This window comes from Meleagris gallopavo, chromosome 5, assembly GCF_905368555.1.
Source record: "Meleagris gallopavo chromosome 5, MGAL_WU_HG_1.1, whole genome shotgun sequence".
In the NCBI taxonomy this organism is placed as follows: Eukaryota; Metazoa; Chordata; class Aves; order Galliformes; family Phasianidae; genus Meleagris; species Meleagris gallopavo.
In genome coordinates, this window is record NC_139408.1 from 11,224,258 (window position 1) to 11,251,417 (window position 27,160).

At 37.6% G+C, this 27,160-nt stretch overlaps 1 protein-coding gene across 3 annotated transcripts in view; it reads right to left on the reverse strand.

The window, feature by feature from the left end:
* PIK3C2A (phosphatidylinositol-4-phosphate 3-kinase catalytic subunit type 2 alpha) overlaps nt 1-27,160 on the reverse strand; it is a 49,691-nt gene that overhangs the window by 16,048 nt on the left and 6,483 nt on the right. The window contains exons 1-13 of one of the 3 annotated variants that reach the window (XM_085224237.1): nt 22,415-22,847; nt 21,008-22,182; nt 15,450-15,550; nt 13,689-13,846; nt 10,858-10,978; nt 10,118-10,229; nt 9,505-9,584; nt 9,340-9,403; nt 6,724-6,867; nt 5,023-5,065; nt 4,722-4,935; nt 4,521-4,643; nt 1,815-1,982 (exon numbers count right to left, since the gene is read on the reverse strand). In XM_085224237.1, coding sequence (XP_085080363.1) covers nt 1,815-1,982; nt 4,521-4,643; nt 4,722-4,935; nt 5,023-5,065; nt 6,724-6,867; nt 9,340-9,403; nt 9,505-9,584; nt 10,118-10,229; nt 10,858-10,978; nt 13,689-13,846; nt 15,450-15,550; nt 21,008-22,117 — 2,438 coding nt within the window. In that variant the 5' untranslated portion in view covers nt 22,118-22,182; nt 22,415-22,847. Of the gene's footprint in view, nt 1-1,814; nt 1,983-4,520; nt 4,644-4,721; nt 4,936-5,022; nt 5,066-6,723; nt 6,868-9,339; nt 9,404-9,504; nt 9,585-10,117; nt 10,230-10,857; nt 10,979-13,688; nt 13,847-15,449; nt 15,551-21,007; nt 22,183-22,414; nt 22,848-27,160 lie in introns of those variants that run through there. The other 2 variants (XM_085224236.1, XM_085224238.1) reach the window with 2 other exon arrangements.

Genomic DNA, 27,160 nt, shown 5'->3' on the forward strand with positions numbered 1-27,160 from the left:
TGTAATCACATATACTATGAAACGTGGCATTTAGGACACCAAAGTGCAATATTTAGATTGAAGACTGCAAGAAAGGTCATTTGTGAAAATAGATTGAGTTCTCAGTGGAGACAGAAAGCAACTGCAAGCTATCTTTGCAGTGCAGGAAAGCCTAAACTGCTACACAGCTGCAGCCTTTTGGAATGATCAGCATACAAAAGCAGAAGTAGAACAAACAGAGCTCCATGTAGAAGCAAAGGATGCAAAACACATGTAAAGCAATACAGAGTAATAGGAGACCAAGAAAGATTGGGGGTCTTTGTTGACAATTGGATAATATGAGCTTCTAGTAGGATCTGGAAGTCAGAATCACTTACAAAAATAAAATTCCAAGCATAATTCCCCAAAGCTATTTCGCAATGGTGTGATCATTTCTGTAACATTATGCCTAATTTTGGTATCCACGGTTCAAGCTTATTTATTGAAATTTCATAAACCAGCTACCAGAACAATTATAATTTTGGAATACACCCAGTAATGGAAGTTTCAAGGAGAAGGAAAAATCCAGGAACACTTGAGAAAAATTATAGAAAACTTTCCATTTTAAGTGATAAAAGAGCACAAGAGGATCTGCAACTGCACTTGAAAAAAGACCAGAGAGATCTCTGTTACTGATACAGGTTAATAGCAGGAATGGTTCATTTTGCTATTTGTGAAAGTACATATGTATGTTAAAATATACGTACGTTTTAAAATACACATATCTTTTAAAACTTTGAAATATAGTATTTTGATTTTTCTTTCTTGCTGGATTATTTGTTACCATTCTATTATCAGACCAGAAAAATTAATCTTTCCAAAAGGTAAGATATATTTAATCAAACTTAATTCTCTGGTTTGGCTCCTACATATATAAACTTACTAAAACATACAGCATCAAATATTTTACAGCCAAGACAAAGATGCCTCTAAAAAAAATAGTCCTTATAAATACAGCAAGACCGTAGATTAAAAGTATTTTATCTTTAAAAGTTTGAGCCATCACCATATCTAGAGCTACAAACAGAAGTGAGTGAAGAAGAGTTAATTTTCCTATCTCAAAACAGTTTCTGGCAGATTTCTTATCCAGTGACAGGGAAGGATAGTACATATACCTGCTGTCAGGATTCTGCTCTGTTTTGTATTGCACTTGACACTATTCCTACTGAATCCATTACTTGCTGCAAACACTTTCTTTTGCATTCTCTATCACTCATGTACTGGCTGTCTGCACTTTATCTGCTAAAATATATACAAATAGCAACTGAACTGCCTCTGGCCAATATAACTTACTTTTAAAACTCATGAAATGCCACAATCATCAAGACTACACTCTTTCAATGAAGAAGGAAGGCTATCAATTCAGCAGGCAGTGATGTCCATTGATACTTAAACCACAGATGATTTAGAAGGAACAGATCCTGATCTGAATGTCAGTGGATTCCTTGAAGGACTATTCATGTTGTGATTACATCCTCAGCTGCTGCATGTTTACAAACTTGTGGACCAAAAGAGGTCATCTTAGCACCGTTATCGTGGGTCAGCAGTAGTATTACTAACATTTTAATTCAAATATTCAACATACCCCTGCAGGTAAGTTTTTCACCAGTTAAAAGAAAATACCATGCCATAATTAACTCCTGTTATTTCTATACAAATACTCCTTAAGATTGCTACCTTTGTCACTTTCTAATACGTTCAGCAGCAAAGAAGCAGTTTCTATAATGACGGGAGCAGATTAAACTCTATATAGAATAAATCATATTAATAAGCTTACCCCTATTTTGGATACTTACCGCCTAAAATCAAAAAGAGGTAGAGAAACCTGACCCAACATTTCAGGGCCCTTTCTCTGCTTGTTTGAATCAGGAGAACTTCCACTACTTTGATTTAGGATTCCAAACAAAGTCAGACATAAGACTGATTCCAAAGGCAGTTGTGAAATCTGGATGGGGAAAATTATTCTATAAAATAAAAGCATTGAAATAAATCAGTCGTAGAAGGAAAACCAATTATTAGTAAATTACAGGCTTGTCATTCATATAATCAGTCAATGCCTTTTGCTTTCAAATTACCAAAGGACAAATGCTAAACTTTTGTGCAATTACATTCCACTCCAGTATCTTCTGCACCAATAGTTCATAAAACCTGCTAAACTTCAATTCTGTATGGTAGCTAGATTTAGAACAATCCTTTTTAATAGGCAGTAGAACAAGCCTCTTTAGTCTTCTTCTATTAAATCACATTCCTTGCACAGAACTGCACAATCTAGCATAACCCGTCCTCCCACTCTGCTCACTACCAAGACATACAATTCTGTGTTAGCCACCTCCTCAACTCAGATCTAACTGGAGTGTCAGCTGACAACAGTTTCCCATCCCAATGAAACAATCCCTTAAGAACTACTGTAAGTTAAATTCACCAAACAGTACAAAGCTCGCAACCATAAAGGTTGCAGCTGAGGAGTATACACCTCACTGTACAACTCCAACCCAGAGTTTTGTTGACACTTTTCACTGCTTGAAGTGTTCTTTCTTTAATTTTCTCTAACTTATAGACTGATTTTTTGGTATGTACTCACAGCATATTACTAAAACAGTTAGACTATAAAACACCCAAACTATATTAAGCAGCTTACAAGCAATCTAACATCTTTCACTTCAATACACTATCTCTTGTCAGCAAAAGATCTGACAATTCATTCATTCATCATCAAAAAAAAAGGTAGTCCAAGCAGTCTCAGGTGGCAGGTATTTCAGAACCTGAAGCTTTCATTTCTGGTCTACAATAATTTGTCCCTGCAGGCTTTTAGAGTATTCTTCAGAGTCCATCTCTGAGCTTTAAAAATTGTCAGGAAACAAGGTATAGGGCAACATGGAACTCACCTGACTCTTCAGTAATGACAGACTGCCTCATACTACTAAGTCAAAAAGAGTAAGTTGTGTGTGTGTATAATGAAAACTATTTTCCCCTCTCAGATACTAACTGCCATTCTGTTTGTTCTCTGCATGCCCTTCCTTCTACTTTTCTACTCTTTCCCTGCTCCAAAAAGAGAAATCCAGCTTATAAGTAGCTCAAAACATTCTCATATGCTATAGACAGAATAAGCACTTACGCATCTGATCTCTTTATAGAAATACTTTAAATTAGATTTATAAATTAGATACAAAATTGCTGTGATATATTTGGAACAAAAAACTATTCATCATCAATGTCAATAGAAGTCAGCTTCTTTTCTTCCCTATTTAGAAAATCCGAGAACTGCTTAAAAAGCAAGCTTTATTCATCATTCCTTAAGAAGTGCAAGCCATTCCCATTACATGGAATCCCACAATCTTCCCAACTCATTATCACAGAATCACAGAATTGTAGGGGTTGGAAGGGACCTCTAGAGATCATCGAGACCAACCCCCCTGCCAAAGCAGGTTCCCTACACCAGGTCGCACAGGTAGGCGTCCAGGCGAGACTTGAATATCTCCAGAGAAGGAGACTCCACAACCTCCCTGGGCAGCCTGTTCCAGTGCTCCGTCACCCTCACCGTGAAGAAGTTCTTACGCACATTCGTGCGAAACTTCCTATGCTGCAGCTTATGTCCGTTTCCCCTCGTCCTGTCTCCACGTACCACTGAAAAGAGACTGGCCTCACCACTATGGCCGCCACACCTCAGATATTTATAAACCTGGATCAGGTCCCCTCTCAGTCTTCTTTTCTCAAGGCTAAACAGACCCAGTTTACTTAGCCTTTCTTCATAGGGGAGATGCTCCAGGCCCTTCACCATCTTTGTGGCCCTCCGCTGGACTCTTTCCAAGAGATCCCTGTCTTTTTTGTACTGGGGAGCCCAGAACTGGACACAGTACTCCAGATGAGGCCTTACCAGGGCAGAGTAGAGGGGGAGGATCACCTCCCTCGACCTGCTGGACACGCTCTTTTTAATGCACCCCAGAATGCCATTGGCCTTTTTGGCCACGAGGGCACACTGCTGGCTCATGGCCAATCTGTCGTCCACCAGGACGCCCAGGTCCCTCTCTGCAGAGCTCCTCTCCAGCAGCTCATCCCCCAGCCTGTATTGGTGCATGCAATTCTTCCTCCCTAGGTGTAAGACCCTACACTTGCTTGTGTTGAACCTCATCCGGTTTCTTACTGCCCAGCTCTCCAGCCTGTCCAGGTCTCGCTGAATGGCAGCACAGCCTTCAGGCGTGTCAGCCAATCCTCCCAACTTCGTATCATCAGCAAACTTGCTGAGGGTGGATTATAGTTGTACTCTATAAATACATTGGCACGGGGCAATTGTCCAGCATTTCCATTCCCACTTTGAAAATGAGAGGTCAAATACCATTCAGAATAGTATTTCTGATTTTGGTCACAAGCCTCACATGCTGTTCTTTCAACACTTTGGGTAGAACTAGGAGCAAGAGTTGACTGAATGAGTGCATTCAGCACTTAGGTAGGTATAGGAAACCAACCTATTTTGCAGGGGCAGTTAGTATTCTAAAGTCACTTACAGTTCATCCCATTTAATCAAGTAGAAGAAGTTCTTGTATGCACCAGCCTTCTTGGACTGAACAGGTTTGAAGAGATCTTTTCCATTATGGGTCAAAGAACAAATCAAGTAGTATTTTTCAAAACTGGACAAAGAACAAAGTAAAGTAAACAAAAAAGAACTCCATAAAGGGATGATTTTCTGCAACTGGAAAATTACTTACTTGGATACCCAATCAGGAAAAATTCTATGTGCAGCAAATATTGTGAACTGGAGATGTTCTGTGGCAGTCCACGCTTCCTTGGTAGTCTTATCTTTTGGAGAAACTGCTGCAGAACTGCTGCTACATGAATTCATGTGGAGTCGCAGAAGGGCCTCAACTGCTCTTGTCAGCAGGTCTATATTCACTTTCAGAGGACTTTCAGGCTGCAGCGAGCCTAAATTGTAAGTGATCTTTAATGCATATCTTCCTTAAATTAGCAACCTTGAAGTCACTTTTAATAAAACTGAACAACTCTACTCACCAGATGCGCTCTTGCTAGAATCATCGCCACATTTCAGGGATACCTACACAGTAAGTCAGAGTAAATTTCAATACCAAGAAATCTGTACTCATTTTCATTGCCCTTAAGAATCAACTTGATCAGAAATTATTAAACATCTGAATTAGGACCATGTTTGTGTTCATTTAATACATCTTTTTATTCAATTGAAGTTCCTCATGGTAACTGATACTGTGACAAGTTCTACATCATGCAAAAACTATTCACCAAGTTCAAAACCTTTTGTCAAGTCACAACTATCTTGACATATCTTACAAGGCTCAGTACATTGGAATATTGCTCAGAGTACTCAAGCTTCTCTCAGTAGAGAGAAAATTCAGGGCTGTTACAGATGAGAGCAGAAGCTAGTAGCTTAATTATGTATCAATTTAAGCTCAAATAGCTGTTTTGGAAAGGCATCTTTTGTAGGAACAGTTAAGATAAAAAAAAAAAGTAAACTGAGGAAGCTGAGCGCTAGGTATTGCCAATATCTGTTGTTTTTTGCTCCTTGGTCTGCTAAAATGGGAGTCTAAACACGATACAGTATTACTGCAGTGTCTGGTCTCATCAAGGACGCTGCTGAAGTCTGCAGGCGTCAAACTAATCATGGGAATTTACTCCCTTCAAGTAAGGAAGGACTTCATGCCAAATTCAACTTCTGATAAGAACTAAAACTTCTAATGAAAACTGAATTGGTAATTTAAAAGCAAAACTTTTTGAATTCCTGCAGTTGAGATAAGTGCTAAGACATCTGCCACAACTGCAGAAGAACGAAAGCTCTACCTACATCTTTCATGCATTAATCTTGTCAACATAACTTTATGTCAAAAACTTAAAACTTTCATTTTTAAAAGAAAAAAAAAGGCAGAAACTTTATACATCCTGAATTTCCCTAACCTTTTAAATAAATGTTCTGCATTTCTTTGCAAGAGAACAGTTGGTAATAGCTGTATTAATTCAGTCTATGATTTTGCAAGATTTCAGCTTAGTATTACAAATACATAACTAAACTGTAGACAACAACAACCAAAAACCAAGAAAACAGCACAGGAATCTAAATTCCTTCTAATATGGCCTGAAATAGCATTATAAGACTATTCAGCTGTTTTATTTGCACGTTCTTCCCTTTAATGACTTTTTGAGTAAGTGATATGAGACCAGCTGTGCTCAAGTTAACTGTTCACTGTAAGCCAGTTCTATCATCAACAAAATCTGCACTGCTGGTAAGATTTTTTGTCCATATGCTCAGAAATCCAGTGATGGGCCTGCTAGTGTTTTAACATGATATTGCTTTTCACATAAGTACTGCACCAAAAAAAAAAAACAACTTATGTTCATTCTTCATCTAAGCATTACTGCATTGATTTTAGAGGACAGCTGGATTCCCTTTGGTAATACTGAACAGCAGTTGCTGTGACCCAAATCTGTAGTCACAGAACTAGAAAAGAGTATTTTAAAAATACCTTCAAGTTGGATTCCAAGTGATCAATACATTAACAGCAAATGACTGTTATAAAAAAACACTGAAACTATCAGGTAAAATAACAATAAATATTAAAAAAAGAAAGAAAAAATATAATTCTAAATTGTTGCTAGTATTTGCAACTACCAAAGACTATGAAATGTTATCCTTTGGTTTTAAAAAGCACACCTCAGAATGCAATTTATAATGTGCAAGTTTACCTCTGTGTCTTTAATCCTTGGAAGATTAACAGCCCTTCGCAGCTTCTTTACAGATTCTGTTATTGCAGGAGTTTCTACACCATCCAATGTTGAACAGATTTTTCTGACAGTCTTAATCAAGTGATCAACTGCTTTATGTTGGTTCTAATAAAAAAATGTAAGAAAGAACAGATTGAGATGGTCATTACTGCAAAACACAATGTTGTTTTATTTTTTTTTTTTAAGAAAGAATTGCCAAGAAGATTTTATGATGGTATGCATATGTCAATTATATTTACCTGTAGTTTAACAATGTGATTAAAGAAAAAGCTGCCATACTGAAAATTTCCTTATAGCTCAGTTAGCAATGTCATAAAAACAGAACTAGTACAGAGTGCAGCACGGTGCCCCAAGAAATTAAGATTTTTCCTTTAGCAAGGTAGATATTGTCTAATGAGATACTAAGCTCAAATTCCCATGTGATTTTTTTAAAAAGCAGATTCAAAAAAAGGATATTCAAGGAGCATGAGGAAAGAATCACACTAAAGAAAATGCTTTTCAATTTCAGCTCTTTTAAACACATAAATTCAAACTACATTTACACTACCTTATAGTTTCTGTAACAGAACATATTTATCTTATTGATTTCACTTGAACCTACTGTTTGAAAAACACTGCTTGCAACTGTTTGCTGTGCAAACTATTCAACCTAAATGGTTATTTGAGATCAAACAATTGCAAACTGCTATCCTAAGGGTGAAAAGGAAGGGGAATTGTACACTTAAACAGAACCTCCCAATATTCTCTTCAGATTGAAAAAAAAAAACACCCTTCATTTAAATCCAAAGAATTACAGATTTTCTTTTAATATTAGCAGTCTTAATCTAAAATATATATGGATAATAAAAATATTTGCTTCAACATAATGTCTCTGTTTAATTTTTGAAGGCCTAAAGTATAGCTTCTGTTCACCATCACTTATGATCACTTAGAATAGGAGGAGTTGGTGTAATATTCTCTTGCTACGATATAAACTGATTCCCTTCACACCCACACGCTCTCATATGACCTTCATGCAGATGGATAACAAAGCAGCCATTTGAATAATAAAGTTTTTGGATTGGGAGTTACCTGGCAACAATTAACTTTGCACTGGTAAGAAAATAACCCTAGAAATTGAAGATGCTGTAAATGTTTAAGCCTGCTTTCCAAACTAAGGACTTGAAGGCAACAGCTGTTCAGCATATGAAAAGCAAAATCTCCACTGCTATTTTCCTCATCAAATTATTACAAGGACAAATTTGAATGTGTCCACAGATGCAAATTCAAGGGCTACATGAGTTATTTACTGAAGACCTCACCCTGCTTTGCTTTCATTAACAAACTTCAGCTACTGAATGTGTACTGAAAGTCACTTCAGGAAGTAAAAAAAATTAAATGCAGTAGTGTTGATATTTGGACTTAGTTGTCACCTACAAAATGCATCTCTCATCTTCAAAAAGACTCTGTGGACAGAGCAGAACATAAGTTTGAAGTGCAACGTTTTATATTTCTCACCTCAACATGTGAAATCACTGTTAAATAAGCAATTTGAGGCAGCTGCAAGAGCAAAGCAACAAAATCATCATCATATTAAGGGGCACTTAACATCTCACTCTTCTATAACCAGATTGTGTTTGAAACCATCCTTGAGAATATGGTTAAACATCAAGAGAATTGAAAAATCTTATGAACTAATGGTATTAAGGGAATATGTAAATAGTGGAGAGCAGCTTGTTGAGACTCGCATTCCTACAAAGTTAATAAAACAGACTTAATTATAATACTTTTCATTTCCACCAAGTCTTTCATTTCAAGACTGCTCCTTATAGAAACTTTAAGAAATATACTTCTTAAAGAAGTTATTCAAGGTTTTAGTCTCCAAGTTAAATTACCATCAGGAGTTAACCTAAGCTGGTTGTTGTGGTCTAAGGCAGGCAGCTCAGCATCACACTCCCATCACTCAGAGCATCGGTGTGCTATTAACACTGTTTCAGTGGAAACCAGGACACTAGTCCTTTTAAAAAGGAGCAAAGTAGGTTATCTTCAGCTAGACTTTTGCATTTGGGAAATTACTTTATTTTACATAAAGCTGTTTCAAATTAGAGTGAAATACCCACTATTTTTGACTGTGCTTTTTTAAATTAATCCAATAGTGCAGAGTAAGATGTTATTATGCTTTGTGTAAAACTAACTTCTGTGTTCCAAACATGCAAATTCCACTATACACGTTACTGCTTAATTGTATAGACTTTGATCTGTTGGCAATGTATCACAAATAACAACTGACATAGTCAAGATACAGACCTTTTCCCCTAAATTCACCTCTTCAGCATTTTTGAGGAAAAGGTTATTTTGCACCTCAGGACTTGGAAGACACACTGCCATTGCAATGATTAGGTAATTATAAGATCACAGAAAAAGCTAGAAAGAAAATTTTAAAAAGCAATCTAAAAACCAACTATTCCAAATTCACATTTGACTTCTTGTTCGGATCTTAGTTTTCCCAAGAACACTTGCATTTTTTTCCTCCAACTGCCTTATCAGTAAACATTCCCATGTTACTTTTGATTCAGTAATAATTTGCAATGACCTTACCTCATTTTTCAGAGCTATTTCAGTTTGCTTATGATAGATATCAAGAAGCTCTTCAATAGAAGATCTGCAAGATACAGTAATTATTAAGCACATCTGCAAGAGCGTAACAATTTTGGTCAGAAATTCAGCATTGACTTGATAATGAAAAAGCCTACACAATATTACCTTATATTAGGTTCTCTGAAAGGCTTTTCTACTTTGTAGAGGTGTTTGGTGAGGTCTATGGGTGTTCTGTCATCTTCTTCCTGCAGTAAAATATTATATATTGAGTTCAGTTCCCAACTTCCTATCATCTATAATAATGTTTTAGACATCTCATTGCTAATGGAATAAAAGTGGAAAGATATGAAGTTATTTCTTCAAAACTGAAAAGAAATAACTGATAGCCTCCAAAAAACACTGACATGGAGACAGTGGAAAAGAAGAGAAACAGCTACTGAGTGTCTAACTCTGTTCCTCCCTCCTTTTCTCTTCAGTTGTCAGATATATATCTAATTAAACTCAAAAACTGTCCTCAGCTTATCTTCAACTCTGAAATCTGCTGCTTCTCTTTAAGGCCTAAAGTTTAGATAAAAAACTTGTGCACTTTTTCCAGCTGCAGGACTTACAACACGTTATCCATGTTTCATATGCTCTCAGGAGAGGAGAACACAACTTCCAACATCATACAGATTTCCTCATTTGTTAATTACAAAAGAAGATTTCACTTCAGATCCATCACCTTTAATGCAAACTCTCGAACTCTTTAAGATTAAATTGCACTTTAGGAGGTACTTACTGTTCGTGCCAGACCTCTGCAAATTTCAGTATGGGTCACAAGCTGCAATTTAATTTCTGTATCCCATTTCCGACAGTTCTGAATGTATTCATGGCTTCCTACGCAGTGCTTACTGTTAAACAAATGAAAGCTATAGTTATTTACACAAAAAATATTCAGTACTTTTCAGAGAACTCATGTGAAATACTTAAAGCAACCTACTGAGCTCAAAATAAGGAAGTAGTAAATCAGTCTCCACATCATACTGCTCAATTGGGTTTTTACTTCAGTGGAAGTTTTAGCATACTACTACAGGTACCAACATTTTTGCTAAAGTTCTTAACTGCTATGGTTAACATTGAAACCAAACATTCTAATCCAGAAAACAAATGGGGATTTGCCAGTCATTCGCTTTGGAAAAAAATCAGATTATTAGAAGTTATCAGTAGATTTTTTCCTGGTTATTGACATTTAAAGGACCTGAAAATTAAACCATCCATCTACAGAAATGCTTTAGAAGTCTGCATCTGAAAAAATTGTGTTCCACAGAACAGATAGCAGTTTAGAACAGATTTCTGGGAAGCTGTTGAGAATCTGTTGTATCCCACAGGAGCTCTAAAGACTTCCGATCTTTGTGCAAAATGTGCATCTACATTTTGAAGATTTCTCCCTTCATGCATTTAATCATGAAAAATACATTTGCCAGTAACTGTGCCATTAAAAATATGAAGCTAAACATGAATGAAAAAGACTTTGCTTACTTCTGTAAAACTTCTTCTTGGCCACAGACTTTAAGGAAATAGCTGCCAATGTCCACTTCATTCAAGTCATCATGCACCCAGCAAAGTGCCTGCATTATTATAAGCTCAACAGGAGAGCTCACTGTTTAAAGAAAGAACATCTAGAAGTTAAATATAGGTGTATTGCAAATTATACTAAACATATTTAGGGTAGTTTGGGTACAGAGTAGCCACTTTTCAAGAAGTACAAAACCACTTAACTCACTATATATTTTGCAGGAGTTTTTACACAAGAAAAGCATTTATTTTTTAATAAGATTGTCTTAAACAGCAAAGATGACAAATGATTAAATTACTCTAGAGCACTCTGAAGTTCAAAAACCAGTATCTTAAAAGTTGATGACAGAACTTCTGTATTTGTTCTGCTTTTGAGGAATTAAAGCCAGCTGTAACAGAGAGAAATTGTACTGGAAATCTTTTCCCTTTTAATTTATCTAGAGCAGCTTTCACATTGTACAGATCAGATCTTAGCAAGAATCACCAAGCTTTTGCAAAATACAATTCTTAACTACTAAAGCTTTTTTAGCAGGTATCAAATGTTTTGAAAGTAGATTTTCCTTTCTAACCAGCAAGCACACAGCAAAAGAAATAACCTCAGTCAAGCCTCACATTCACTCTCCTACAGGCACCAGCTGTTGCTGCAGAAAGAGAAGACATACGTTTTAACACAGCAAATTTCTTTAAAAAACATTCCTTATGCCTCCCTATCTACTTTCTGATCGCCTTTGAATCATCTGCCGATGATGTCAAAGTTCCTCAAAGTTCCCTAAAAAAACACTATACAGAAGCATTTACTTTTTTCAGCAGTACCCTCAGAGTTTTCTTTTTTTCCCATTGACCTAATCTTCTTAATTTTCTTACTCATAACATAAGAGATGCTACTACTATGGTGGATACGCAGGTAAATCCAAACAATATTTTCTGTAAGAATACAAGTGCTTCATCTCGCTATCAGATGACTTACTATAAGCACAGTGGTATTTGGTGAATGAAGAATGAGTATAGCTTGACAACAAGTAACAGTAACTACGAACTCAGAACAGCAGAAAATGTGGTGGATGATGGAATAAAAAGGTGCAGCAACAGCTTACGTGCTGTAGTCATAGGCTCTGTTTAAGGTCTCTGCTTAAGGTCTGTCAGTGTTGTGAAGCATTACAAACTAACTGGAGACATTACTACCTTTTTACCCCCTTTATCCTACTGAAAGAGGCTCATTTCTTTCTGACATGTGACTGCTCAAGTAGACCTGTACTTCCCTGTAAAGTCTAATAAACAGAACCAAAAGGTACACCCAAATGAACTCTGCAGTTGGCCCATTTCCCTCCCTCTACACACTGAGCCGTAAGAACAGCGAAAAGCTACAGTTCCATCTGAGCAGGACTGAAAGCCATAATGGCTCCCAGCATTAGAAGCTAAAATATGCAAGAATTTACCAAGATAAGGTGGACTTAAAGGAAAAGGGCAACTTCAAACACACCTATGTCTAATCACATATATGCTATAGTGCTTGTAGATGTCTACAAATGCTAGGGATGAAAGATTCGAAATTTAATGGAGTACAAAGAAAGAGGCATGTGTGAGGTTAGGTACAAACCCCATTCCAAGGTTTCCCTGAACTTCTAGAAACAAAGGGCCAAAGCTATAGCAACTCTTTACACGACTAAAACCTCTTGTAGGAAAGGATTAAGCCTGTAATATTAGTGAAGCGCAAACTTACAGATAAACAGCGTAAGCCCTTCCTAGGCTACACTTAACAGAGGAGTGTTAAATCAAAGCAGAATAACTGTAAGGTTCAGCAGATTAACATTAAATGAAAATATTTATGCATTAGGAGCTTGTTTTTCAGTAGAGCTTCTAGGTCAAGGGAATAGTAGAGCGATTTCATATCTTCTGAGAACAACCAGTTCTAAGGGGTCTACGCTTCCAAAGAGAGGTGAATGATAAGAAGGGCTGCAGCACAGACCTACTGCCAGTTGACCTGGCCTGGGAATGGGAGTTCTCACCAAGCCTAAGAGATTACAGCAATGTACAGACTAAGCTGTAAGCTGTTCCTGAGGTAATTTATTATCAGCAGCAGTTATTTAATCATCAAGAACCGACATAAGTTGATGGCATCCAAAGTTACAGCCTTAATACAGGCAGGCTGTGCAATGTTGACTGCACAGAGAATATGAATTTATGTCCAAGGATAAGGCAAGCCTCTAAATTCCATCCCAAACTAATATGCTTCATTACCCACGAACTGGGCCGGCTAGTTGAAGTACAGCAAGCCAGCATCATTTTGATACATGTAGACAAGCATACACTGATCTCATGATAGCTAGAATAATTTCAGCATTTACTCTTATTTCCCAACAGCAATTTGTCTGAATTTTCAGGTAATCTGAAATAGCTTTAAGTATTCTAGCAAACGTTTGAATAAAAAATTGATGCAAGTTCAAAATCTGTTTCCCCTCCATTCTCTCCCAAATTATCATGAAGTAGGTCAAACTCTTGAAAAGTTGTATTAATATTCCCAGCTGCAGACAGAACAGTGCTTCTAGTTTGTTTGGTTTTCTTTTTTGAAAACTATTCCAATTTGTCAGCTTCTAAGTATTTTCTGATGGAGTTAGTGACCCACATCTAGGTTCTTCCTTCAGCTACCTTTCCCACATCCCTTGCAAGCAATCCCTGTAACCGAAACCCAGGGATTACAAGACATTAAAAAGCCACTGGCCTAGACCAAGCATGCAGTCTCAATCCACCATTCTAAGCCTTCCAACCAAATTCCAGTTTAAAAAGTAGAAACATACCATCACATGTAAAAGTTACTGGTTGCTGGAATCCTTTGATTTCTATAGAAACCTTGATACTGGCACTCTCCCCAGCTATATTTCTTTGCAGCATGATTGGACTCAGCACAAAGCCTGGATTTGATTGCTGATTGGTGTAAGGAAACTTGGTCCTCAATCTGTAAATAGAAAAAGTTTACAAAGCATTGCAATGGATAAGCTTATGACTAAAGCAAAAGAACACAGCAATAACCACAAGCCAGAGCAGTAAACAACACTTATTGCTCTTACCTAAACCATGTATACAAAAGCATTCTATTTTTTCTACTCTCAACAGAACACTGCCCACGATAATTATACAATAGTAGTTAGAGGGGGAAAAAGAACTAGATTATAGTTAGGCACGTTTTCCATGTAGCTTACAGGATAAAAGCTAATCCACAACATTTGCCTGCCATTGAGTTAGAACACAAAGTAAATTCTTTTGTGTACAACAGACTACCAAACTCTGCACGTTTGAACTTGTGGATGCCTAATCTGAACTTCTGAGCAGCATCTAAACTCTGGAAGTTGAGAGAGGCTTGAATTAAGGTAAGGCTTTTCTTTAGGACACAAACATTATTAAACATATTTACCTACTAAGAAATATAGTCCTCTGATACCTGCTTTTTACTTTCTACTATTGAACCTGGACAAAAGAAATTAACTATCCATTAATGTTAAAGCAGCGTTATAGGAGATCATGAGCAGAAGTCCTCTACAACAATCACCTATTTCATTACCTTGCCTCCTGACAAGAGTATGAGTGAGGGGAAAAAAAGGATCCCTTTATTTATGCAGCCATAAGTTTAGAAGCATTTTAAGTGCTGGGTCTTGAGAAAGGGCAGCAATTAAATGTAACTAAAAACTGTTCTTATAAGCCTGTTTTTTATTTTGAAAGATTTGTCAATGCTGTCAGCAGATTGTACGTGATTTCTCATTGGTTTTATGGAGTTTGCATTTCGCTTCATAAACACTCCTGTTTTACAAAGTAGTTATTAACCAACAAATTCAAAGAACTCTAATTTCCCATTTTTTTTATTGGATTTTGAATGGGTGAGGCACGACTCCTAGTTTATCTTTCTCTAGGAAGAAAACAGATGTGACTTGTTAAATTGCAGCAGTAAGTAAAAATAACAGAAGGAACACCAAGTTATCAAGTTCCATCTCCTTTGGTTCCATGTATAAGAAATTTCACCACCCGATCAAAGCAGGAAAAACATAGGGGATTTTGTTTTTTCTTGTTAGCTTTTTTTCTACAGAGTTCCAGTGGTAGAAGTGATATAAAAGGGAATTTAAGGTTTAGAAAGACACATAAGTGATGGGATTTGCCAAAGCCTATCAGTAAAGAAAAAGACTGAGTTATTTCAAAAGAATTTGTACTGAAAAACAGAAGGAGATAAAGATATAATGAAGATAAGGAAAATACTCTAAGGTTAAAAATAAAAAGCTTTACAAAACCAAGGAAAAAATAGTGAGAGGAAAGTGACTAAGGAAAGTCACAGGATCAGAAGAATAAAAAGGAGACTTCATACTACTGACCACCCTCAGGATTTTGTTGCATTTTTGAAAATCATGATAAAAACAAGAAAAACTGGGATAACCAAAGGGAAAAGAATACATACAAAAAGTCTACTTCATCATATAAAAGAAAACTAGCAGTAGTCCTCTTGACTACGTGTGTTTCCAATATAAAAGTAGTAATGATTCTTCTTCTGAATGCTACTTTCAGTAATTCCTTACTTTGTAACTGCTTGAGAAAAAGCTGACAGTTCTTGATTCTGCCCTTCAATTTCTTGGAGAAGCACATTTTCTGTCAGTGTGCCAGTGGTCCCATTGTCTTTCTGCAACTCAAAGATAATACAGTATTTAAATAGCTGCAAACACATTCCTGGAGCCTACAAAGCCACATGCAGTACACAGAATTTCAGACAACTGAGTTTTATCATCAGTTTTATGTCTATTTATATAAGGGGAAACATGTGCATCATTACTGAGTTGAAAAAATAAAGATTCACTGAACCAAAGACTTCTTTAAAGAAAGTAATTTATTTATCTGACAGTACCAACGTTAGTTAAGAATAAGCTACAAGTATAACAGCTCCCGGGCTCTCAGCAGTGAGCAATGACATTGGGCATTTGGCCACATTCTGCTGAACGTGACGAGGAGAGCAAATTGCTTTTTCTCCTCCACTTCTGCCATTCAACCTTCAGTATGGAGCCCCAAAAGAACCATTACACATCAAATCTGACCATGACTACCTTCACCTACAAAGCAGGACAAAATAAACTGTACACTTAAATCAGCATTCAGAATGCAAACTGAGAGGTAATCTCACAGTAACAAATTTGTGCTGTTTTGATCTTTTATGTCCCCAGCACTCCCCACACACCCATTAATGCAAACCAACTTCTCTTAGAGTATCCAGCCTAAAAACAATTCCTAAAAGTGATCTGCATTTTGAAAAAAATAAACCCTGTAGCAAACAGAGCTTTCTTGTTGTTTTTACAAGTGCAATAGTTTTGAATACAACCTTGTTTCTGATCCAATTCACATACATACAATACACAAAATAGCCATACAGATGCCAGCATGAGCTGGAACAGGCAGCAGGGTTGAGGTAGAGCTAACCACTCACAGCCCAGCAGTCAGCAGCAGCTTGAAACACTTGTGGAACTCCAGGCAACTGCTCCACAGAATAAGCTGATCCTGAGGAACCTGGCCTAGGAGCACGGCACACTTAGAGGATGATGCCTTCCAATCAATTCTTCTGCACGCAGAGCTTTTGCAATGCTTACAGAAACGTTACAGAAATCCAACCAGAAGTCCAGAAAGAAAGCAGACCATGCTATTGTTTTTCTGAAAATCATGGTAATCATTTCTTCATGAAGATAAAAGAAATAGAGAAGAACTACTTAACCAGTATGTGAGTTGTTTGTTATTAGCTGACAAAATGAGCTGAGCATCTCATTTCATCAGACTGTGTCAGGTACAACCTGACAACGCCAACAAATCAGACTGAAGGAGTCAAATGTGAAACAAACACAGAGTTAAGATCTTTTTTCTTTCAGTGCTCGTTTTAATTAAATTAGAATGATTAAGTATTATAGCATTAACTTTGAAGGGAAAATACATACACACCCAATGTTTGTAATCTGAACTGCATTTAAATCTACTTATTGCAGCTAAAATGTCAGTTTTATGAACACTGATCAGTTCAAAGGGACAAATCCTTTGCAGTTGGGGATTATGGGGATTAGCCAGAGGAAGCTGGGAAGCCACAAGACCCAGAAAGAGATTCATGAACAGGTATGATACCTTACGTTCAGAAAGCTTCATTCTAACCTCTCAGACAAGTTGTATCACACAAAAACACTTCCGACCAATCACATAAAACCTGCTGCCAAGCCTGCGCTATTGTTTCTACTTCATGAACTCTTTAAACAGTTACAGAATAGCAACAAGGAAAGGGGAAGCCAACAAACAAAGAGAAAGGCGAACACCTTTGATAAGGAGTCAACCAACTGCTGGTCAGAGCTCACCACAAAACTTCCTTCTCACACTGTATGACACTTGCAAGTTACAAACAAGATTTGCAGGTTAGTTGGCTGTTGAACTCAGACAAGTACAGGGAACTACAAGCCAGTCGTTCACCCTGGCTAAGCTGGCCTGCGTACAGTATGTTCTAACACAACTAGCCAAGAAAAAAAGGTTTATTTGGTTATCCACAGTCGTTCTGAGAGTCACATTTGAATGACAAGAAAAATCGGAGGCTATTACAGATTTGTTTTGCTGGGAATTACCTCCTAGCATGACATCAAGAACATGAAATACCTACTTGTTTTTTTGGTTTTTTTTTTTTTTTTTAAGTTAAATTTCACTACTTAGATTTGATCATTTTTTCAGAAGATAATTTCAAGAGGACAAGCTCTGATGAAGTAAGAATTTGTTTAACACACAGTGGACTAATAAGGTCATCAAATAGGTCCTTAGGCTATAAGTGAGATTTGAATTTCTTTACCTTCTAGATGAGCCAATTTAAGAGGTGTAAGAACTTGCAGTCACAGGAAATAACTTGTAAGGAAGGGAACTTCAGGCCAAAACAAATAAACAGCTGTCTGAGAAAAATGCCTCATATTCAGCACAGCCTACAAAAATAGAAGTGGTCTGCAAATACTTCTCTCAACATTTGATACAAGCTGTTCAGTGCACTACCAAAAGTCAAACTGAATTGGACCCCACAAGAATATGAAGTCAAAAGATTTCAGTTTCAACTTCTAGAGAAGACAGCATCTAAAATAGGATATAATGATTTTGCCTCCACTTTTAGAAAGGAGAGATGAACACTGAAGCATTTAAAGGGGATGCATGGATACTTTACTGAATACAAACTAGAACTCAAATCCTTCTATTGATTCAAGGGATTACAGATAACATTACGGAATCAAAATTATCACTGGAAACTCTTACTAATGGTTTTGGCTGAAGGAGCAGTGAACTATGAGGTGATTCAGAAAAAAAGTGATTCATACTACTAAGGTGCAAGGCTTCAGGAAATACTTTGAAGAAATGTACTGCTGGAGGTCAGTGGGATAAAGTACAAGAAAATTGCCAAAAGTAAGGGCAAAATAGCTCAGATTCATACTATACATGTTGAAATGTTATTTATACAAGAAAAAGTAAGTATGCACAGGACAAGCAAAAGCAAGGTGTTAAGTGGAAGTATATGAATCTGAGAGACTTGTGCTTAGACAAGCAGCAGAAACATCCCAGCTTTGGAATCTCAGGTAGCTTTATAATAGAGGCTAGAACTGGAATATTACACCAACAGCAAGAACACAGGTAGGAAGGAAATCACAAGCTTGCAGTTGGGCATCCACTGCCATAAACCAAGAACCTGTCTGAAAAAGATGGTGAAAAAGATTCAAATACGTTAACTGATCACAGGATCAACATTTGCTGATGTGATGTCATCATGAATAAAGCAAATACAATAAAGATATATGAAACAGAATGCCTCTCCTTGTTAGGAGTTTATCCATGTCCCTGCATAAAGCATGTGGTATACGTGCTCTCATACACAGAATTAAAATTTTCATAAGACACCTTCAACATCAAAATCATTCTTATTCTTTAATAGCTGCTGTTTCATCCTGTTAAGAAAACTGGCCAAGAACTGGTTAGGAATGCACTTCTAATGAAAATCAGAGGACTAACAACCACAGCGAGGGGCTGGAATAGCCTTTAAATAGGAGGTAGCAAGAGTTAAAAAATAAAGCACTGAAGGCAGAGTCTGAGCATTTTATGAGCTGGGTAAAGTTTCCTGCAAATAGCATGGGAATGGACCTATCAGCAATAAGACCCTTCTGAATTCTGATTCTTGAGAGAATCCTGGAATTCATAGAAAAAAATAGATTGCATTCAGCAACACTCAGTCTCCACACACAGCACGTCAGAAGCACCAACCAGTACAAACTGTCAGTAGTAACACTGCAACCAACTAAACGTCACTGGAAGACAGACAATGCACACCACTGGATAAAATGACAAAGTGAAGAAGCAAACTGCTGAAGAGCCCGAATTTACCTGCCTTTCCAGACAAACACTAGCGAATAACTGAGCTCAGATTTCACAGCTTAACACTGGAAAGAGGAACAGGAAAAAAAAGAAGTTAGATCCAAGATCTTCACATACTATTTTAAAAATAATGATGCAGAAGAAAAAAAGCAAAGGATTTTTTTCCCCCTAAGGTTTTTTTGTTTCTTCTTCCTAGGCCTTCGAGTAGATGTGTGCCAGAACACTGACAACTAGTCTAGAAAAACAGGAAATACTCCAAATTAGTGGCCAGAAATTCTACCTCAATGGAAATTCAGACATAAAGAATCAGCCTCACAAATATTCCTTTTCTTGGGGGGTGGGGATGAAATGGCCCAGTTTAGGCTGGGGATTGAGGAATTGAGGAGCAATTTGGAAAGCACCCTTGACAGGTAACAGTTACTTTTAAAGCTTGTCCCTTTTCTGTTAAAAACACCTAGAAAGACAATACATCAGATTTGAAACAGCTGCAATTCTAAGTCTCCAAGGTGAACAAATCTTTTAATCTCTGCCTCCAGCCAGTCTCTACAAATGTGATTTTCCTGCCACCACCATCCTTGCCAGGGTGTAGATTTTTCCACCGAAAACTTCTCCAGTCTCTGTACTCTGTCTACCAAAAAAAAAATTTTTTTTTAAATGCATGGGTCTTCATATTTACTTCGTAGCGAAGAGACTGATGTTTTATAAAGATACATCTTTAAGGAACATCATGAAATGAGGAATTTAAAAATATAGGAAAAGCTAAATAATCAACACTCACTTCCCAGATTTCTACTGGCAAGGGCAGGGTGTACTTCAGGAGGCATAACTACCCAGCCGATACAGCCAATAAAGTCATGACACATGCTGTACAGTTTAGTTTCCACAGAAACTGCATATGCTTTGTATCCAAAAGGATGAGCATCATCACTTAAGGGTCCGTTAATACTTTAGTCTTGAACTTTTATTGAAAGAGATTGTGGTCCTAGAGCAGAGATGAGCCTTTTGCTCTGCACCCGAGGCAACTAACATCCCACAAAGATGGTTTTCTAGCACAAAAATACAGAGTTTCTGACCTATCAACACCCACAAAGAATCCCACCTTCAAGAACAGCATATTTATCTATAAGTTTTGGTTACCATATTTTTAGCATTCCTCCATTAAACAGGGTGGAGGAATGGTCTACAAAAGAGAATTAATAGTGAACCTGTGAAAGACTGCAAGGAAGAGCAGAAAATGGTTTTTGACTCCACACCTTCTTTTTCTTTAAGAAAAAAAAAAAAAAGCAGACAAGTTGAAATATAAGGTGAAAACACCACTTTTCAGGGTCTGAGATAGAGCCTGCTCAAGATGAAAACTGTCAACATTACCTCACCACCTTTACTTTGCAGCCCTGTTTGATTTCCTCAGGAGCTTAAGTATTTATCAATATGGTTTAAATACTTAATTGCTGTAAAGGTTATTTTCATTTCTCTTCTGTAACGTGTAGCAAAACTGCAGTTTCCTAGGTAAATTTGGAAAGATAACAGAGTAGCATTTGCTTTAGGATTTCATTTAGTAGTAATGTTCAAGTTTTTAAAATATCACTGAAGCACACATATGTCACTAACATCACACTGTCTGGACAAGTCAGGTAGTATTTCACAAACAGATGTTACACTGTCCTTAAATACTGTGACTAATCATTATCCTTGCACCACTACTTAAAAATATTGATTTACACACCTGTGATGTTTGGCCTTGTAACTTCCCAAGCTGAGCTGTGCGCATGTTTAAGGACTGGCTCCTCGTAACGGTTGCTCCAGAAGATTTCCCATTTATTTTTCTTTCCAGATGACAAGTTACTAACAGCTTCTCTTCTAACAGCACAGCATCCCACGGATCTTCAGCTGTCATACCTGATGCCAGCTCTCCGTGATCCTCTGCCTTATACAAAGTCTCCACACTATCCACTTTTGGTTTACTGAGGGGATCCAAATCTAACCAGTCAAATTTACTGATGTCTCTGCATTTTTCTGAGGCTGGTAGGCTGGAAACTGCAGACTTTATAGCAGTCATCTCTAAGTCTGTGCTTGATTTCCCATTTCTCAGAAATTCTGAGGTGCTTGCAATTTTGTCAAATACTTTTGCCAATTCTGGTGTAAGTACTGGAGGATATATAGGTAGGCTTCCTTGTGGATGGAAAGGTGTAGTAGCTGCCAGTGGATATGAAATGTATTGCGACTGCCTTGGAAGACCAAAATAAATAGGTTCTCTAGAGTGATAAGAGGACATACTCGGATGGAATCCATTCTGAAATACACCAGTTTGTTTTATATAAGAAGCTGAGGGGTAAATAGGAGGTAAAGTGCATGTCACAGGTGCTGGTATCCCAGGTGTCCACTGTCCTGTCTGACCAGTGGGCCCAATATAAAATTGTGAAGACAGAGATGGGCTCAAAATAGGAGTTACTGGTAACGCAGGTACTTTACTAGATTCAAAACTGTCATCCAGCAGCAGTTTCTCCAGTTCAGCATGAGTAAGCTTCTCTATGTCAATGGTACTTAGTTTATCTTTCATTCTCTTGGCATCAGACTCAGGAAACACCATGAGATCATGGTCCTGTTTGCTATGTGTCTGTGCTTTTTGCCCAATGCTGCTTAAAGAACGAGAAGTTTGTTTATTACCAGCTATACCTCTTTCTTTCTGCATCTTAGCTAATGCCTCAGCTTCCATCTGCAGTGCCTCCTCTTTGTCCACGTCTTTTGACCTTGCAGTTGCCAAAGAAGGTGATGAGCGCTGTTTAAATTCATTGCTACTGGATAACTGGGCCATCCCGTGAGGGCAAATGTCCATTTAACGAAGCAACAAGTCCCTCGTACTGCTAGGTTACCCTTGGCTTCAGAATAGGTTCAGCAGCTCTGGAAAAGAAATGAAACATTAGAAAAAGCATAAAAGAAATCATATGCAGAGAAGTACTAAGCCGCATACCACCAAATTACAAGGTTGCACACATCCTTCAGAAACTTAGAGCATAAATGTTTAAAGACATCACTTTTTTTTTTTTTAAACACAACTTAAGAGAAGCCACAGAATTACATTCACAGGCTAAGCATTCCACAAGACCCATTTACTTTTCTTATTGGTACTTACAGGTAGGTAGAGTAAGGTCTTTGTTTATTTTTGTGCTGCTAAACCTCAGACTGAAAAAGATGCATTTGGGTACCCGATGAACTTCAGATTTGAAGCAATTCTGCACACTTAACCAGTTTCAATTTCAGGGGGAAAAAAAAGAAAAAGACTGTTCTGATTATTTTTTTTCTGAATACTGTAAATTCCAGCATTGGTAAAGCACACAATTTAGAGGCCTTTCAGTTTATTTCAACATATATTAGAGAAATGACAGGCCTAGCAAATTGACAACTGTACCACGATTATGACAGCCATAAAGAGAGGAATAAAAACAGAACGAATGGCTGAAGAACATCACTTCCTTTGGATTTCACTTTACCCACCTAAGCACAGAATTAGCACTGAGGAAATGTTATTCCGTGGACAAGTGAGACAGATTATTCAAAGCACAGCTGTCATTAATTCTTTTAACAGCTCCTTAAAAGAAGTGTCATTCACTTATGTGAGGGAAGAAACTCTGGAAGGTTACTTTTGCACAGGGTCATTGCCAAGAAAATGACATCTTGCATTCCTCCAATTCCAATCCTGTGCTTGGCACTATTATGCTGCTTCCTGCATTCACCACAATATCTATGCCTCTGTATTAAGATAATTTTACAACAGGTCGCCAGAAGAACCGTGCTGGCTTTCAGTATTATTTCTACAGCTTTTAAATGCAGTTGGGGTAGAGTTGACTCCAGGAGATAAGCTGTCGTCCAGCAACAGCTAGCTGCATATCAAGTAGCAAGATAAAAATCGTGAATAATGAGTTTCTGCTAGGAGGGTTATGTAAACAGCAATCCTCATTTAAACACTGAACTAAATGTGCCCTTTGGAGGTAAATCATTGTGGGTTTAAATCATGCAATAATCTACAAATAAAAAAAAAAAGTATCTGCATGAAATAATATATAATAAATGTTATAATTATTAAATATATAGATATTGCCTTCTATTCACACCAATTAGACATTCTTCTCCTCCTTGAATCAGACCAGACAAACTGACTGTACTTCTGCCGACTGGCCACAGACAGCAAAATTCTTAACAGATTTCTAACAGATTCTTTAAATTCCTGAAGACTCTGGCCAACTTTTTGTTTGATCTACTTCATTTCAATGCCTATCCTATGAAGGAAAGACATCTTTATAAAAGATTCTATATTTCAGCTAAGACTGAAAACAAATTCAGGTCAAATCACTCAAAAATCGAGATGAAACCAGAACTGATGTTGTAGGTACCAAAAGATTTCAAGGAAAAGTAGTTGTTTTTGTTTTTTTTTTTCCCCTACCAGATCTTCCTCCTTCTTCGATTTTAAACAAAGCCTGTTTCAGTAAGAAGTCAGACAATTTTTATAACATCTCAACCTGTATCAAAAAGTAGACAAACAAACAAAATGACATTTGTATCTGTAATGCCTACAACATGCTCCTAGGTCAAGTGATTTCCCTTAGGAAATAGGAATATTTTAGTGCAAAGCACTGAAAGGCATACCTCAAACTGAACAGATGCCCTGGCAGCTCAGGAATACAATGTTTTTCTGACCTTAACTGGACTAAATCCCAAAGTACTATCAGACAACTCAGTTGCTTATCATCTACTTAATTAAAAGCTACCATAATCCTTCCACACCAATGTTATACTCCTTAGATATAAGCTAGGGGAGGAAAGGTTCATTCTAGCTTTAAAAAGAACCCCCCACTGTTTTAAACAAGAGAATTCCTAAACACAGAGCTACCACCTAGTATAAGAAAAAAAAGAAAGACAAAACAAAGCAGCATGTAAGTTAGCTAAAGAATTAAATTTACTTAGATGATGAATGCTAGCAAATGTAACTTCTCTATTACAACCTAAAACTTGACTTTTTAATAGCTCTCTTAAAAAGCATTAAGGCCACAATGTACAGCATATCTCAAAAATCAACACTGTGCTAAAGAAACATTTCATGCCTTTGAAGTTTCTGCTCTCTTTTGTAGGTTTCAGAAAAGTGCTGATTAACAAAGACTGAAATAGTGACAGACTAATACAGTTAAGAAAAAAAACAAAAACTGAAAACCACACAATTGAAGTCCTGGATAATAAAATCTTGAAGAGGAGTTTTGGTGGTGACTCGTATGAATCCACCCCATGACACAGAATTCATTCCTTGCCAGTGCAGGGGAAATCTATAGTAAAAAGCAGACATCAGATCCATTCCCTCACTAAATTAGGCTGCACAGTTAGAATCACAGAATGGCCTGGGTTGCAAAGGACCACAGTGATCAACAAATTTCAATCCCCCTGCTATGTGCAGGGTCACCAACCACCAGACCAGGCTGCTCAGAGCCACATCCAGCCGACTCATCACAGCCAGAACTATTGCCTCTAAAAAGAAGTCTTGTCCCACCTGCTGCCCATTGGCACAGCTGAGTGCTGAATGCATCAGGGAACTCATGAGGAACACAGTGCTGCTGAGCACAGCTCCAGGCCTTCAGCAACATTCACTTAGTTACTATCCTCCTGCTAACACAAGTCTCTCTCCATCTTCTCCTCAAGATGTATTTTGTAGACGATCTAAGCCCACTAGCCACAGACAACAGTCAAATGAGAAGCCTAATATGCTTTGCACCAGCTATTCAGACTACCTGGATATCTAAGCAGGATTTAATTTCTTCATTAGCTTCCAGCTGGTTAAGATTCCAATGTCAAATTTTCAGAAGCAAGAACACCCTGTTCTTCCCAGTTTATGATGTTCTCTTATTAATTCCTACCTGGCTTTTCCAAGCAGCAGCAGCACAAAGTGCCTAAGGATTCTCAAAAGCAGCTGGATCTTCTCCCTGAATTTTATTCAAACAAATGGAAATAGGATCACACTTGCTAAGACAGCTGAGAACTATTTGGACAACAACTGTGAAGGTTATCAGTGCATTCTGGTGCTCACTGATAACAACACCAATGAGGACAAGTGATTTTTCTGAAGGAGAAAAGACACCGAGATTACATGGCCCTCAAAGTAACCATATATAAACCAAAGAACAATAACTTGGGCTCCCTAAGAACCAGGAAGCCTGATTTTTCTACTGAAATGAACAGCTTTGATCTCTGCTCACCAAGTAGCCTCCCCCTCTCAAGAAGCTTCTGTTTCAGCGAGCCATGCCCACAGGTAAAGATTCACTGCTCTGTGCTCACACACAGTTTGTATTTAAGTCCTGTCCTCCAACACTTCTAAAACAGGTATAAATTTGCCTGCAGTTTTTCAACAGTTGAAAATTAAAAACATCTGATAACTTTACAATAGCTTTTGCAAAACCTCATCCTGCGTGCCAGTTTTAAACGGTACATTCACATGAGAGAAGATCAGAAGCTCCTTAGACATAAAGGTCACTAAAGAAAAGGCAAGCCTACCTTCTAATGTTAACTACACTGCAGCAGCCAACATTTTCACTTAAAAAGACGAGCTCCACTTTGAACTTCTGAATTTGCATTCACCTAAACTCAAAGGCAGACTGCTAGCAATATTTAAACTTCTTCACAATCTACAAAGAGAAGGGACAAAGTAAGGAACTACCCAAGCACTCAGAAGGTTTCAGTTCCAACCACGGATGCAGGAAAAAGAGCAACCAGAACCATTAGGGGCCGTACCTTGAGAAATCAGCAGACCTCTGCAACAGCTGAAGGCATATACAGAGCTAAAAGGAGTATCTTTGAAGTTAGGATCATTCCCTTCAACTACCTCACGCTAATCTAAGCAACCACTTAAAAACAAACTTTTCAGCAGTCCATCTGATCACCTTCAAAGGCACGTTTCTCTTTCGAATCCGTGAAGAATCAGACAAACACTTCAAATACAATATTTTCTGAGAGTATTTGATCAGACGTGGTAGGGGAGAAACCCACAGATCTCTTCCTCCGACTCCAGCCATGCAGTTTCCCTAAAGGTAGCACTTCGTTGGTGGTGTTTTAATGTATTCACGTTTAAATGTATTCAAATGCACTCAGACATTTAGAGTGTGAAGTTCACTTACTCAGTCAAGTATCTGTGTATCGCCATGTCATTTTATTTAATAGAGCAATGCTCATTACTCAGAATTTCAAAGGAACCAAGTGCTCTTTTTAAGAGATAGGCAGAAAGATGTCTGGCAATCTCCCTCAGATCAAAGCCTCTGCACAGGATTGAAATTAATTTCAAGAACATCTTCATTTTCAGAGGCTTACACAAAAATGAAAAGTGTCTACATATGCACTACTCCAGCATTCATACAAAACTGAACCATGAAGCTATTTTTCCTAATGAGAAACGTGCAGACTTTTAGTAAGAACGAACATACGGGACATTACATCTCTGCCATGACGGAGACTAATCTCAATAGGTTTCCTATCTAAATGAACAGGGGATGTCTATATTAGAAACAAATCCCGCCACCTCAGGCAGAGGTAATCTCACCATCTGCTCACGGACACGTTACTCCTCCACTTAAGCCGAGCTGCACAAACATTTGCTTCTCAAAAAGCAAAAGCATGACAATAAGACTTTTGGCATTCTACTTATAGTTTGTTCTAGTGCTAAACAAGCACAGAGTTCATACTATTTGTACTTCGTTCTTCAGAAACACGTTACAAGCTATCGCACATGGGTGCACAAACTTCTTGGAGTTCCAGCACTAAATACAGAAGCAACGATAACATGTCAGACCGCTTCCTGCCTTCCTTATAAAGCCTTCAAGCAGAGCTTCCTCAAAACAAGAGCAGT